This window comes from Phoenix dactylifera, chromosome 7, assembly GCF_009389715.1.
Source record: "Phoenix dactylifera cultivar Barhee BC4 chromosome 7, palm_55x_up_171113_PBpolish2nd_filt_p, whole genome shotgun sequence".
Taxonomy (NCBI): domain Eukaryota; kingdom Viridiplantae; phylum Streptophyta; class Magnoliopsida; order Arecales; family Arecaceae; genus Phoenix; species Phoenix dactylifera.
In genome coordinates, this window is record NC_052398.1 from 4,955,462 (window position 1) to 4,969,235 (window position 13,774).

The following is a 13,774-nucleotide window of genomic DNA, read 5'->3' on the forward strand; positions in this document are numbered from 1 at the left end:
AGTCTTTTGACGCTTTCTTACAGAAATACAACATGGCATCATCGGCACTGCAAAAGGGTGCCGCGTCATGTTAAATTTCGATAATCTCCTAAACAAATCAATTTTTTTAATATCTTCAGTATAATAATAGCCATCATGCTGTAAATATATTGGACTAAACCAACATAACTTTTATTTCCCCTGCACGAGCAGTTAAAAGTGTCGGCTGAAAACACTAAAATCTATTAATGCTTGGATTTAGCAAAACCTTGAACACAGCCCACCTAAAAATTCCAAAAGCGGCCAACATAGGCAAAGTAAAGGATACCATCAACAACAAAAAAAGAAAAAGGAAACATGCTGCTTTTAACAAACATGGTATTCCTGAACCAGTTCTGCCACAGGCATATAGTGAATCTTAATGGTAATTCGGATAAAATACTCATTGAAGGAAACCTAGAACATTACCTGATTGCAAGTGCGAGCATATTATGGAACACCATAATCAAGTTAGACCCCATTACATGGTTGCAAGTGCAAGCATATTATGGAACACCCTAATCAAGTTTTAATTATTTTTGTGCTGCCAGGAACAGGTTTGCAGCCACTACAACATCAAGTACATAACCAAAGACGCCATCAGAATTTTACGCTTCAAAGCTCATTCTCTACCACAAGCCATGCCTCACCTACAAGAGGAAAATAAAATAAAATGTTAGAAATTCAGCTAGAGCAATCATATTGCATACGAGAAAGATAGAAAGCCTTAAATATAGTTTGATGGGGCTGCCTTCTCCAAAACAGCTCTATCTTCAGATACGGAATACAAGAAAGCTACACCGGCAAGTAAAACTCCATAGCTCTCAGGAGATGTTTCTCATAATTCATATATTTCTTCTTTCCTAAAATAAAAATATGTTGCAGAAGAAGCTCCAATCGCTATTTCAACTGAATTGTATGTAATTCCTTTTGCAGATCACATCAAGATTGCGGCCAGATTGTCCATGCAAAAGAGAACCAAGCAAAAAGCAGCATTTCTTACGATAAGACAGCCATCTACATGTAGATGTACTATTCATGATAAAATTATACATTCTGTTTTTTTGGAGTGAATGATACAATAACACTTCATTTTGCATGCCACGGACAATTGATTCTTATTTGTTGAGTTATGATTGAAAAGGTGCAACCATTTGGGAAATTCAGGTCAGACCACATTATATTTTCTAGGAAGCAAATAATAATGTTCACCATTTCTTAAATTATGATTAAAAAGGTGCAACCATTTGAGATGGTTGGAAATTCTGGTCAGACCACATTAAGATTTTCTGGGAAGTGTAAGCAAAATAATGCTCACCATTTCAGGTACAAGAACAGGCGCATCAGTGCCTGCGCCGGCCCGCATCTTCAGTGGAACGATGGTCATACCTATCATGCCTTCGGTGCTGCCGAGAATCTTCATATCTTCTCCTCTTAGCACCATCATAGCTCTGCTCATCTTTACTGTACCTTCTGCTACCATACTTATCTTCATTTACATGTTCTTCTAATGCCCGTTTATCACCAACTTTTTGCAATATGGAGTTGTCCTCCCTCTTCCGTTCTTCTCGGCTTCCATGGTAGTTCTTATGACCTCTGCTCTCACTCTCTCTCCTTCTCTCCCCTTCTACTAAACCAACACTAGTAGATTTCGATTCCCGTACACCAGCAGATGGGCGACCATGTACAGCCTCTCTCCTTTTCTTTGCTTCCTGGCTTCCATGGTCATCAATGTCCTTCCTATCTTGCCTTGATTCAAACTGGTTAGTTCTTTCAGCCTTCTTTGGAATATCTGAGTATTCTCTCTTAATACTGTCATTACCATTTTGACGCTCACTTCCAGCATTTCTGTTATTATCCCGCCTGCCTGTTTTTCTCCTATCCTGCTTCACGGGCCTATTGCTATTATCAGAATTTGTGTCACTGCTATGGTAAGAGCTCTGGCTTCCACTGTCATCAGTCACTGAATCTTGCTTCTGTTTAGATTTACTGTATTTCACAACTTGATTGTCAGCAGTTTCATTACCACTATCAGTATAGGAGCTCTCATCATCAGTATCATGCCTTCTCCCCATTCTCCTGTTACCACGTGTTTTCCCTTCAGCAACCTTCCTTGATCTAACATGATGAGATTCATGAGAAGCACTATGTTTTCTGCTCTTATTTTTCTTTTCACTGTCAGAGTCAAAATCATAATTCATATGCCATCTGCTTAGTTTGCTACTCTCCATCCCTTTTTTTAGGTTCTTTTCATCTTCAGTATCATAATCTGGATCCTCAGAATCATGTCTCCTTCTGTTGTTCTCATGTTTCTTGAGATTGATGGCAATTTTCTTTTCACTGTCAGTGTCTGAGTCATTGGTCTTGCGTCTTTTGCTGGATTCACCATGTTTCCCCGTCCCCTTTGTTCTCCTTTTCTTTTCATCATCAGTATCATATTCTGAATCTTCAGAATCATGCCTTCTTCTGCTTTTTCCATGTTTCCTATAATTGATGGCATTTTTCTTTCGATCGTCAGATTCAGAGTCGCTGCTCTTGTACCTTCCAATGGGTCTGCGATGTTTGTCTGCTTGCTTTCTGCTTTTCTCATCATCATCAGTTTCTGGTTCCGAATCATCAGAGTCGTGTCTCTTATTTTTTGTCCATTGCCTCCCCACATGTTTTTTCTTGTCCTGAGCATTTCTGTCTGAATCTGAATCAGAGTCATGTCTCTTATTTTTTGTCCATTGCCTCCCCACTAGTTTTTGCTTGTCCTGAGCATTTCTGTCTGAATCTGAATCAGTATCATGCCTCCTATTTTTCTTGACATATTTCTCTGGTTCTCTTCTGGCATTTTCCTCCTCAGATTCACTGTCAGAATCTGATGATGAGTCACTAACAGAATCGGAATCATCAGTTTGCTGATTTTCATTCTTCTTTCCTTGCATTTTGAAACCCCTTTTTTTGTCCTTCTGACTGCTTGGGACATCAGAATCATGTCTGCGTGCACTTTTTCCAAGCCGCTTCTTGCTCCGGACATCAGAATCATGTCTGCGCACACTTTTTCCATGTTTCCTCTTTTCCAATTCAATACTTCTACTGCTATCACTATCGGAACCATCCTTGTATTTCCATGTAATGTACTGGTCCCTAACCTATCAGTAAGGTACCATTATGTGCATAGATGCTGGGATGATTTCCACATTGAGAAGGGTTTCTTGGGAAACTGAACTGAGAAACTGGTGCAAAGCATTTGTTTTATGAAGGGCAGAATTTGGGTTTCCCACTTTTGTATTACATGTGAATGAGAACTCCTACAAGATACCTGTTGGAAAAGGGACTTTTTGTATATTATTATAAACCGGGATCAATGGTTGAAAGGGACTTGATAAAAACACCCTTATAATATCATTTTATGCATCTTTTTTCTCACATCAGAGCATGTGGAGAGTGTTATTATAAGGAGACTTTACAAATATCCATATAAAATCGTATATATGAAATTTACCAAACTTCGCTGAGCACAAGAAAACAATGAGAAACTGATACATAAACTAGAATCGTCATAGTTTCATATCATCGTATAGATTTTTTTTGATATATACAATTTTCTGCCTATATTAACATAGCATATCTCATTTCTGACATTATGATTTTTTTTCTGTCATCATTTCCCGTCTGACTTCTTTATTTTTTTCCCACACCAGATTCTATGTTGATAACTGTGGTGACTATGAGAATGTGTACTTGTACTCTAAACCTTGGTTGGTAAAAAGGAGCACACAATATGAAAACATAATGTGCCATAAGTGACATTATGCTTGTTAATGTGCCATAAGTATCTGAATGTTTATGTGTGCCCTGAGTTCTTTTAAAGCTTCTGTTTCAGTAGTTACTTTTCAATCTTGCTTAAAAGAAAGATAGGGCTGAATAAGCTGAAAGTTCCTATTTGGATGTTGTATTGTAGGTGTTAACTATATTTTAAGGTTTAACCAGTTTTACTTATGGTATTATTATGTTTTAGGTTTACAGATACACAGACCCATCATATTGCTGCACTTAAGGAGAAACAACTTGAAACTTTGAGAGCAGCTCTTAAGATAGAAGACAGGAAGAAATCATCTGAACATGAACAACAAGAAGAAAATCAGCAGGACAAAGAAAGTGACTTAGAGCCTGGAGAACTTGTTGATGAGAAATATCAAGAGCATAAAACGAATCCAAAGGACTCTGACAGGCAACAGGAAAAATATGATGACAGCCATGTGGATAGTAAGAGGAAAAAACAGGTGGTGGAAAGATTCGGAAGTGAGAAAGGTCTGAAGGACATAAACGAGAAGGAAAAGAAGAACAATGAAGGCAGGAGGTCTCCAAATGATGAGCTGAAGCACCATGACAAAGATATCAGAAAGGGAAAATACAAGGATGGTTCCAATAGTGATAGCAGTAGAAGTATTGAATTGGAAAAGAGGAAACATGGAAAAAGTGTGCGCAGACATGATTCTGAAGATGATTCTGATGTCCGGAGCAAGAAGCGGCTTGGAAAAAGTGCACGCAGACATGATTCTGATGTCCCAAGCAGTCAGAAGGACAAAAAAAGGGGTTTCAAAATGCAAGAAAAGAAGAATGAAAATCAGCAAACTGATGATTCCGATTCTGTTAGTGACTCATCATCAGATTCTGACAGTGAATCTGAGGAGGAAAATGCCAGAAGAGAACCAGAGAAATATGTCAAGAAACATAGGAGGCATGATACTGATGCAGATTCAGACAGAAATGCTCAGGACAAGAAAAAACTTGTGGGGAGGCAATGGACAAAAAATAAGAGACATGACTCTGATTCAGATTCAGACAGAAATGCTCAGGACAAGAAAAAACATGTGGGGAGGCAATGGACAAAAAATAAGAGACACGACTCTGATGATTCGGAACCAGAAACTGATGATGATGAGAAAAGCAGAAAGCAAGCAGACAAACATCGCAGACCCATTGGAAGGTACAAGAGCAGCGACTCTGAATCTGACGATCGAAAGAAAAATGCCATCAATTATAGGAAACATGGAAAAAGCAGAAGAAGGCATGATTCTGAAGATTCAGAATATGATACTGATGATGAAAAGAAAAGGAGAACAAAGGGGATGGGGAAACATGGTGAATCCAGCAAAAGACGCAAGACCAATGACTCAGATACTGACAGTGAAAAGAAAATTGCCATCAATCTCAAGAAACATGAGAAAAACAGAAGGAGACATGATTCTGAGGATCCAGATTATGATACTGAAGATGAAAAGAACCTAAAAAAAGGGATGGAGAATAGCAAACTAAGCAGATGGCATATGAATTATGATTTTGACTCTGACAGTGAAAAGAAAAATAAGAGCAGAAAACATAGTGCTTCTCATGAATCTCATCATGTTAGATCAAGGAAGGTTGCTGAAGGGAAAACACGTGGTAACAGGAGAATGGGGAGAAGGCATGATACTGATGATGAGAGCTCCTATACTGATAGTGGCAAGGAAACTGCTGGCAATCAAGTTGTGAAATACAGTAAATCTAAACAGAAGCAAGATTCAGTGACTGATGACAGTGGAAGCCAGAGCTCTTACTATAGCAGTGACACAAATTCTGATAATAGCAATAGGCCCGTGAAGCAGGATAGGAGAAAAACAGGCAGGCGGGATAATAACAGAAATGCTGGAAGTGAGCGTCAAAATGGTAATGACAGTATTAAGAGAGAATACTCAGATATTCCAAAGAAGGCTGAAAGAACTAACCAGTTTGAATCAAGGCAAGATAGGAAGGACATTGATGACCATGGAAGCCAGGAAGCAAAGAAAAGGAGAGAGGCTGTACATGGTCGCCCATCTGCTGGTGTACGGGAATCGAAATCTACTAGTGTTGGTTTAGTAGAAGGGGAGAGAAGGAGAGAGAGTGAGAGCAGAGGTCATAAGAACTACCATGGAAGCCGAGAAGAACGGAAGAGGGAGGACAACTCCATATTGCAAAAAGTTGGTGATATATTGCAAAATATATCATAATGAGAGAATGAAAAGAAAAGGAATAATGTTCTTATGGTGCCAGCATAAAAAGTTGGTAAAAACTATTGCTGCCAAGAGACCTAGCATTAAACCTTCACCAAGATTTGGGGAGTTAACAAATATCTGAGAGAGCACTACCTCATGTCAGGTATCCTACAGACCTTGTCTAATAAAGACATAAAAATGGAAAAGGATTAATGTTTTGTGTTTACACTTGTTGAGCCATGGATACCCTAGAGAAAGACAGCAATAGGGGCAAGACAAGGTCTTATATCAAAACTTAAAATGAAAAAAAGAGCATGCACTCCAGAATATCAACCCAACATTTGTAAAGATTGATTAGAGTGCATGATAACATGATAATCATACATTCCAAACAAAGTTATTCAGGGGAAAATATGGGTCTCCAAAGTGTTATACAAGGACAAATGAGAAATTGCCAAATGTCATCCCTGACCTATTTTGGCACATAACATGCACCACAACTCTTATAAATCAACTTAAACATCAAACATCCTAGCATAGGATGCATGACATCCGTATTAATTTGTCTTATCTAAGTCTTCTCTACAAAGCATTTTTCCAATGAGCAAAAATGTTGTAACACTAAATTCCCACTATAAGTAAGATTAACAACCACCAGCTCACATCCTTCCTTTCCCAAGACGTGAAGGAAAGGCATGACTCTTGCTGTATGAGAGGCAGATAAGAGAATCCAACATCTACATCATCCAGCAAGCCTGTATTATTGCATTTACTAAAAAGGCACTAAAATCTTCCTTCAAGCTTCTCAGTACCTTGATAATGCCTCTCCAAGCACACAGACCACTCTTGAAGGTACTTGGGTAAAAGTATTTTCACTCTTAATCTGATTCCTTAACCTAGCATCCTTATCATCCACAAGGCTTGCCAATTCTTTAGTCATAATGCATCCACATGCTCTAACTACAATGAAATTGATCACTCCCCTCATGAGAAACCTATCTCTCTCCCCATTTAGGGATGTAGGACAACATTAGCACATAGCTAGAATGACCTGAAACATAGCTTTATTTAAATAACTAAACCAATGTACATAAGGCAACTTGGCCCTCTAATCACGTTGTCTAAATTCTTCATGCTCAATTAGTTATTGATATTCCTTAACCGACAACTACCTGAAGCTAAGCATAGGTTTTAACCATTCCCACCCATCCATTTTTGGTTCCTAGCCATCTCTCTCTCTCTCTCTCTGTCTGTGCATGTGCACGTCCAACCAATCTGCAACTATATACACAAAATAAGACAGAGTATGGAGCATGATCTCAACGTATCTACAGTTGTCCACTCACCCCCACTGGCATATTGTTACCATGTCCATTGAACAAAAATATTTAACATGCATACCTTGATCACAATCTGTCTACCATATGCATGTACCAAATGAACCAAACTGTGACCCACCAGAAACTTACAGATTCATCCTGCCGACCAAAGACGTATTTAACCCATATCAACAAAGTTTAAATATAATACAATTACAATATGAAACGCACCGTGATCTAGAATTATTGTTATTCAAAACAGATATAGATGTTCAGATACACTTCTCCGAAGTCTTCATATATGCCGATCAAAATTAGCCAGAAAGAAGTTTGCCAGTGCCTAATAAAACCAGAAACAAGATGATGCTATAGACTTCCAACATATTTTAAAGGCATGAACCTGAGGGTATATTGTTCTGAAACGAGAACTCTTTGATTGTCATCAGCAACTCAATTATAGACTTGACATTCATTAAAATGAAAAAAAAAGAGACCCAATCAACACCTTTTTTCTTGTTTTCTAAGCTTAGGGATCTTGGTGGAAAGCATTAAAACCCTAGGTTGGTGAACCAGAGAAACGACCTCCCGCCCCAAAATTTTATGAATAATCAAAGATGGCAACATAAACAAGAAAGCAACAGACAGAAATAGAAGAGAGAGATCAAAACCTCTTGCCGGGGAGAGGAGGAGCACCGCTACGTACATCAGCGGCGGCGGCGGCCGCTTCAGCCTCCAGGTTCTTCTGCGTTTCCTGGAGCTTCTCGGCGATCTCGTCCTCCGTGTAGCCCTGATCGGCTAGGGTTTCCTGGAGGACGAGGAGGCGGAGCTGGATCTGGCGCTTGCGGTCGTGCTCGAGGATGTCCTTGTTGGGCTTCCGGACGGCGCCCTCCGGGAGAGCGCCGGCGCCGTCATAGGAGGCGTCAGCCCTGGCGGGGACGGCCTTCGGCTTGACGAAGAACTTGTTGGTCTGGATGTAGCCGTTGGTGCCCGACCCCCGCGGGGTCGTCAGCCCGATTCCGTTGTACATCCCTCCCTTCTTCTGCGAAAGGAATCGAGAATCGATCGATCGATCCGAACGCCGAATCAAAATCCTTGGGATCAAAGACAGCAAGGGGGTAAAGGACGAGCCGGACGAAACCCTAGAATCGAAAGAAAGAAGAGGATGACGGACGGATGGGCACCCTCGATTGGTAGATATTATATAGAATTTTATTTAATAGTTTAATTTATTTAACAATGTCGGTTTCAGGTAGTCGGGTTCCCAGGCATCTCAACCCATGCCCGACCCGAAATTTTTATCGGTTTTGAATTCTCTACCCTGGGCCGGTACAAGCTTTGAATGAACCCTCCCAGGGCCGGCCCAAGTTCTTGTCGTGCTCCAGTTGGCCGCCCAGATTAAAGCCCTCCCTGGTCTGAATCGTGATACATAATAGGATTCATCAGGCATCGTGCATGTAGGCTTGAGAGAACAGCATGATGAACGGCTGTGATCCCAGCAATAAAAAACGGAACCCTAAAACTTGGAAAATTAAGTTGAGGAGTTCCTTTGCATTATCAGAGAGATATTATTCAATAATGCTTGTAGGGAGAAAGCAATTGTAGCTTGTTATATTGCTTTTAATATTTGGTTGGTAGGAAATGATCATCTTCCGAGATATGCAGAGTGCTAGGCTAATTTTTCTGAAAGCGCCCACCCAGGCTTATGAATATCTTAAGGCGGCTGTTGCAGAAAGATCTTTGACAGTAGAAGCAATTTATGACTCTCTTTTTTTCGTAGTCTCTGTGTCTCTCTAAATAATATGTTTTTCTTAGGAGCCACTACCCTCTTACTTCCTCAAGATCAATTTTGATGGTATTATAGTAGAGAGAAATAATTTAGGTGGAGCAGCTTTTGTCATCCGCAGTGCTAGTGATATTTTTATAGCGATAGATTTTGTTAGAATATTTGATATCATAGTTCCAATGATTGGGTTGCAGGCGGCATGGAAAGATCAAAATTATGTTGTTTACACACTACATGCTTCACAATTTTATTTAGAAGATGACTTCATGATGATTATCAAATGACTCGCTCATTTCCTTCCTTGTTGAGGATAAGATTCATCCACTTCTACAGAATTGCTGGAGATTAATGCTGCTCATTGGAAGCTAATAGTGTTGTTGATTGGATGGCATCGTACATGGCAAACCATACAGAATCTACTCTATGAGATTACTAGACGAATCTTCCTATCCGATTTTCTAATATTTTATTTTCAAACTCCATCTTTTCTCGTTTAATTTACTTCATCTAATTTATCCAAAAAAAAAAAGGCATTTTTGTCTAGTAGGGCATTTGATGATAATCCATACTCCTACAACTTTCTCAATCTTCGAGCCATCAAATGATAACCTCTTGTTATGAAGGCTGATATCCTGGATCTTCATATGCTGCATGATTTACTTGTCAACAATCAAACATGGATGATCTACTAGAAAATTGGCCAATGTTTGACCCCAAGTCAGCTTGTACGTACCCGGGCATTAGCTCTATTGTTCGTCCTTTTCTTTTCAAGCAAGAGGTTAGGGTTCTAGTCTTAAAGTAGTGTTATCCCAATGAATCTTGGACACCTCCTTAAAAAGATGGGCCTACGCATGGACTTTTATATGTATAATGAAAATAACTTATCCTCTTGGGATGACATAAGGGCGGTTGTGTCCCAGTCCCCACTAATTGGCTGCTTCCTTCTGATAAAATAATTAATTTCTCCATATATAAGTCTCGTTTATTTCGTTAAAAAAATGCAGTCAATAAAAAAACTAAAAACAATCTCATATTTAGCTGTAGCTATAAAAAGAATAGAAAAATTGTTTTTTAATAAAAAATAAGATTTTCATATTTCATAGCAAAAAAAATTATGCAGGATATAAAAAAAAGTCCAATTTTCATTACTAGGAATTGGAGTTTTTTTTTCAAAAGTACCCTTTTAGATAGAATGGAATAAAATTTTTATCTATATTAAGAACATAATAGATATTTTACATAATTTTTTCAAAAAGTAAATATTCGACTAAACACAAGCCACTCTAAAATGTGACTTTTTATGGTCAATCAAACTCGTAAAAATTACTTTTCCAAGCAATATGTATCTAGGCATCAATTTTCTACAGTAAGATTTTTTGGGGGTGAACGACACGAGTCCATAGCATTGACTCTTGGAATTCAGAAAGAGAGCCGTGCATCACCCAATTTCCTAGTGTTGGGGACCCAACCTGACGTTGTTAGATCAAAGTTCCTCCATCATTTACTTGAACATATGTTGCTGGAATATCTTCATTGGTATTAGTCAAACTGACACTAGATGCCATGATTTTTCCACGATAGGCATTAATTAATCCATGCACTTAGTTTTGTCTATACTAATACTAATCTTACATATAATTTGGAAAAGAGAGGCCTCCTTTGAAATGGTTTATTGGAATAAAGATGATTCAGCCGTGAAAAAAAAAGGAATCAATGATAATTATAATTTGGCAAAGTAATTTAGTTTATGCAAGTAAGCAAGTAATGCCACCAGCATAGGTGGCACACCCAATGGCTGAACCTCTACAGATCCAAGTGAAGAATAAATATTTATAAAGATTGATGAGCAATGCTACGTTAACTAAGAAATACTTAAAAAAGAAAAAAGAAGTTTTTTTTTTTTTCACTTTGCTCCATTTAGTGGCTCGTCCCCTGCTACCAATTCAAAGGAGCAAAAGATACAGCACAGGACTTTTTTTTGGAATATTTTTGAGTTATTGAGGCTTTTTTTTTTTTTTTGAAAAAGGCAATCCCAGCTAACACAATAAAAGACCAGTTTGGTTTGCGAAATTTTTTTATTAAAATATTTTTTCTAAAAAATTTAAAGTTGTATAAAATATTTATTATACCGTTAATAAAGAAAAAAATTTATCTTATTTTATCTAAAATCTTAAATAACATATTTAGTATATATATAATAAATAATATATATTTATTATTTATAAATATTATTATTTAAAATTTAAAATTAGATAAGAACGTATATCAAATACCAAAATGCCAATTAGCTTACTGGTTTGGCACCTCTTTGGCCTCTAAAAACTATTGTATTTTTAAAAACATTGAAGAAAAAATTATCATTAGAATTGAGGGAGAGCTTCTCAGTTCAATTTTGATATTCTAAAGTATTTGGTGTGCAATAAAATTTTTATATAAATTTTATTCTAGTAATTATTTTATTTTTTAATATTAAAATCAAAGCGTTGCATCACAATCTTATAATAAATAATATTTTGTACCAATCTCATCACCCGAATCCAATTCATTTCCATACATGTGAAATAATATTTTTCATTTTAATTTGATTTTAATAAATTATTTTAATTTTTAATGTGAAGATTAAATACTGTGAAGTACGTTTGACTTGACGACCTCTTCCGCCATCCTGCCTGTCCCTATATACAGGCCCACAATATACGATGCTGGATGTATCACGACCGTTCTATAAAACACAGGCAGCTGTGAATTGTGATTGCAACTCGACCGTCCATTATGATCTAAAAACTAGGATGATTCGAACTCTCATGCTATGCCGCGTGGCCTACATCAAGTTTTTTTTTTCGGGATAAACCGATCACTCATACTAATCTCGCATGAGCATTGTCTACAGCGTCGAGACAAAATATTCTACAACGGTGGAGGGACAAGTACACAACGGGTCCAAATTTTTTTTTGAAAATGATGAGCAGCAAAGGAGGCGACTCAGCTTCTCGAAATATACGGCCAATTTGGAAAATAGCACACTCCTGCTGTAACTATCTAATGTTTTCTAGAAGCGAATGGTCGAAGATCCTCAGCTCCTCCTATAGAATTTACTATATTAAGTTTTCTTCTAAGGTGATGTACTGGGCCTTCAGTACTTGCCTTACATAGGAAACATTCTTCTATACTGCTATGAGCTATGTTCTTACAATGGATGACTCAAAGGGCTCGTTTGGTTCGCAGGAAAAGGAGGGGGGAAAGTGTGGTCAACGAGAAAGTAATGAAATGCCTCTTGTTTGGTTGGAGTTTTCAAATGAGAGAGATATGATTCCCACATTTCATGGAAAAGTCTTTCCCATGAGAAACATGGGAAAGTTACTTTCCCATGAGGTGGGAATCACTCCTTTTTTATTTTTTTCCAAAAAGACCCTTCAACATTAAAGAAGCATTAAAGAGGCATTAAAGACCTAATTTTTATTAAGGGCATAATAGGAATTATACATAACTTTTCTAGAAAAGTGGATGGTCAACCAAACATAAGCACTTTGGAAATTTGTCACTTTCCCATAGTTAACCAAACATGCCAAAAGTACTTTCCTAGGTATCCTCTTCCTAGGAATCTGATTTTCAGAAATCATATTCCTAAGAGAAAAAATACTTTCCGCGAACCAAACGAGCCCAAAGGTGCCGCAATCAGCTGCCGACATCAAGTTTCGCTGCACCATTACGCGTGACGGATAACGCGGACACGTCAACGGACCCGACAAATGTTCACGACACATCACGTGCTCGCCGACCGCGCCGTTCGACTGGGAGGCCGAACGCTTTTGCCGCCACCTCACCGACTCCGTAACGCGGCCGTTATCCTGGCTGGCCCAAACTCTAGAGGCTTCGCCGCGGGCGACAGAATGAGAAGGATGAGCACCCGAAAAGAGACCGACAAAGACACCAGCAAAGCCATACGCAGTGATAGGCCGGTGCTCCTTTGCGGATTGGCTCCATCCATTGGCACCTCCTCAGGCTTAAAGCCCATCTCTCATGCTCATTAAAAACCTTGGCCGTCTCTGCCTCTCTTCTAGTGGAAATCCAGCAAAAGCTATAAAATAGATTCTCTCGTTTAGTTGGTTGGTTGCTTAATCACATAAACACTTACTATCTTCCTTTCATCCCTTTCCCCGGCGCATTTCTTTCTTTTTCCATAGCCTTTTTACACTTTGTTCTGGGCTCTAGAAAGTCACTACAGTATCTCTCGCTCTTCTTTACTCTTCTTCTTTTTTTTTTTTTTTAACGGCGGCTCATATCCTACGGATACTGCCAACAAAATTCATGATTATAGTTTCTTCCATACCACCTAAATCGGATGGGGTTTTGCGTCTGCAATGTTAAATATTTCATCCCGTCATGATTATATATTTTAAGTTTATTGTGCGGAACACATGAGCCTTGGTGCCTTATTAATAGAACAACACATCAGCCTTGTTGCCTTATTAATAGAAGGCCACGGAGTCCGGGATATGTACGTCTTTTTAAATATTTCATGCCGTCATGATTATATAATTTAAGTTTCTTGTGTGGAACACATCAGCCTTGTTGCCTTACTAATGGAAAGCCACGAGCGGTCAACATAGCAATGCAGGCCTTATCCAAAAATAACTAGTTAAAAAATATTA

The 13,774-nt window shown here is 38.4% G+C and overlaps 3 protein-coding genes across 3 annotated transcripts; 1 reads left to right on the forward strand and 2 right to left on the reverse strand.

Moving 5' to 3' along the window:
- Window positions 1-337: 337 nt before the first annotated feature.
- LOC103696709 (dentin sialophosphoprotein) lies at window positions 338-8,359 on the reverse strand. The gene is made up of 3 exons (XM_039128026.1): window positions 8,008-8,359; window positions 1,337-3,322; window positions 338-668 (listed from the first exon to the last, which is right to left on the reverse strand). Exon 2 carries the CDS (start codon window positions 2,943-2,945, stop codon window positions 1,362-1,364), a length of 1,584 nt encoding a protein of 527 aa, XP_038983954.1. The 5' UTR covers window positions 2,946-3,322; window positions 8,008-8,359; the 3' UTR covers window positions 338-668; window positions 1,337-1,361.
- Window positions 3,329-6,316, forward strand: LOC120111306 (dentin sialophosphoprotein-like). The gene has a single exon (XM_039128021.1). The coding sequence runs from the start codon at window positions 4,002-4,004 to the stop codon at window positions 6,033-6,035; it is 2,034 nt and encodes a 677-aa protein (XP_038983949.1). The 5' UTR covers window positions 3,329-4,001; the 3' UTR covers window positions 6,036-6,316.
- Window positions 8,001-8,366, reverse strand: LOC120111392 (pre-mRNA-splicing factor CWC21-like). The gene has a single exon (XM_039128440.1). It carries the CDS (start codon window positions 8,364-8,366, stop codon window positions 8,001-8,003), a length of 366 nt encoding a protein of 121 aa, XP_038984368.1.
- Window positions 8,367-13,774: the final 5,408 nt, after the last annotated feature.